This window comes from Lucilia cuprina, chromosome 3 (assembly GCF_022045245.1).
Source record: "Lucilia cuprina isolate Lc7/37 chromosome 3, ASM2204524v1, whole genome shotgun sequence".
NCBI classification, from domain to species: domain Eukaryota; kingdom Metazoa; phylum Arthropoda; class Insecta; order Diptera; family Calliphoridae; genus Lucilia; species Lucilia cuprina.
Window position 1 is genome coordinate 11903480 of NC_060951.1, and position 1426 is coordinate 11904905.

The following is a 1426-nucleotide window of genomic DNA, read 5'->3' on the forward strand; positions in this document are numbered from 1 at the left end:
GTCCAGTCTATAGTCTAGTCTATAGTCTAGTCTATAGTCTAGTCTATAGTCTAGTCTATAGTCTAGTCTATAGTCTAGTCTGTAGTCTAGTCTATAGTCTAGTCTATACTTTAGTCTATACTTTAGTCTATAGTCTAGTTTATAGTCTAGTCTATAGTTTAGTCTATAGTCTAGTCTATAGTTCAGTCTATACTGTAATCTGTAGTTTAGGCTATAGTCTAGTCTATAGTCTAGTCTATTGCCTAGTCTATAGTCTAGTCTATAGTTTAGTCTATACTGTAGTCTATAGTCTAGTTTATAGTCTAGTCAACAGTCTAGTCTATAGATTAGCCTGTAGTCTAGTCTATAGTCTTGTTTAGTCAATAGATTAGTTTATAGTCTAGTCTGTAGTTTACATATTAGTCTATAGTCTATTCTAGTCTATAGTCCAGTCTCTACTTTAGTCTGCATCTAGTCTATAGTATAGTTTTCAGTCTAATCAACAGTCTAGTCAATTATCTAATTTATAGTCTAGGCTATAAACTAGTCTACAGTTCTGTCTATAGTCTTGTCTACAGTCTAATCTACAGTGTAGTCTATAGTCTAGTCTATATTCTAGTCTATAGCCTATATGTAATGAGGGCTATTAATAGCATTAAGATGTATTTAAATCATAAATGGAATATATCGATGAGCAATGATTTCGTATTTCTCGAATAAATCAAACTCGATAAATAAAAAAATTAGTTTATCTTATAATATTTATTTTTTTATTAAATAACTTAAACTCTTAAATGAACTTTAACCTAATTTGTACAGAATTAAATAGTTTGATTGTCATTGATTTGCTTTTTATTCTCCTGGGTTTTAGGCATCAGGAAACCCAAACAACCAGCTAATATTAATGCGAATGATGATGTATAGAAAGCTAATTCACAATGACTTTCTATTAGGGCACCCATTATATAACTTCCCGAGACACTGCCAATGCGTCCCAACATTAATGAAATGCAAACAGCCATTGCTCTGATAATAAAGAAATATAAATTAAATCAATTTATTTAATCAAAAGAATGTAAAAGTCCTGAAAAAACTTTAATCATGAACAACTAATTTGTTTATTAAATAGCTTAATAAGTACCTTAAATTTGTTGGGTAGATGTCAACTACAATGGCACTCATAACACTTGTTGCTACACCTGAACACAACATAATAGCGATCATATAAATGGCCGCCAAAGGTATCTTAATCAATATGCTTAAAACTCCAAAAATACCAGAAGCAGCAAGAACTACGACTAGAATAAAAAATTATTAACAATTAGTTATGATGCAAATGATTTAAATCGGTGTTTTTAAAAACTTACATAATATTAGAGTGCGATTGAATTTTTTGCTCGCAAACAGCACACATAACATCAACAACACATACATAACCTCTAATGTG

The 1426-nt window shown here is 30.4% G+C and overlaps 1 protein-coding gene across 1 annotated transcript; it reads right to left on the reverse strand.

Annotated features, from left to right (window-relative positions):
- Nucleotides 1-750: 750 nt before the first annotated feature.
- LOC124418925 (gentisate transporter-like) lies at nt 751-1420 on the reverse strand. The gene is made up of 3 exons (XM_046946865.1): nt 1347-1420; nt 1121-1277; nt 751-1005 (listed from the first exon to the last, which is right to left on the reverse strand). Exons 1-3 carry the CDS (start codon nt 1411-1413, stop codon nt 801-803), a joined length of 429 nt encoding a protein of 142 aa, XP_046802821.1. The 5' UTR covers nt 1414-1420; the 3' UTR covers nt 751-800.
- Between the last annotated feature and the right edge of the window lie 6 nt (nt 1421-1426).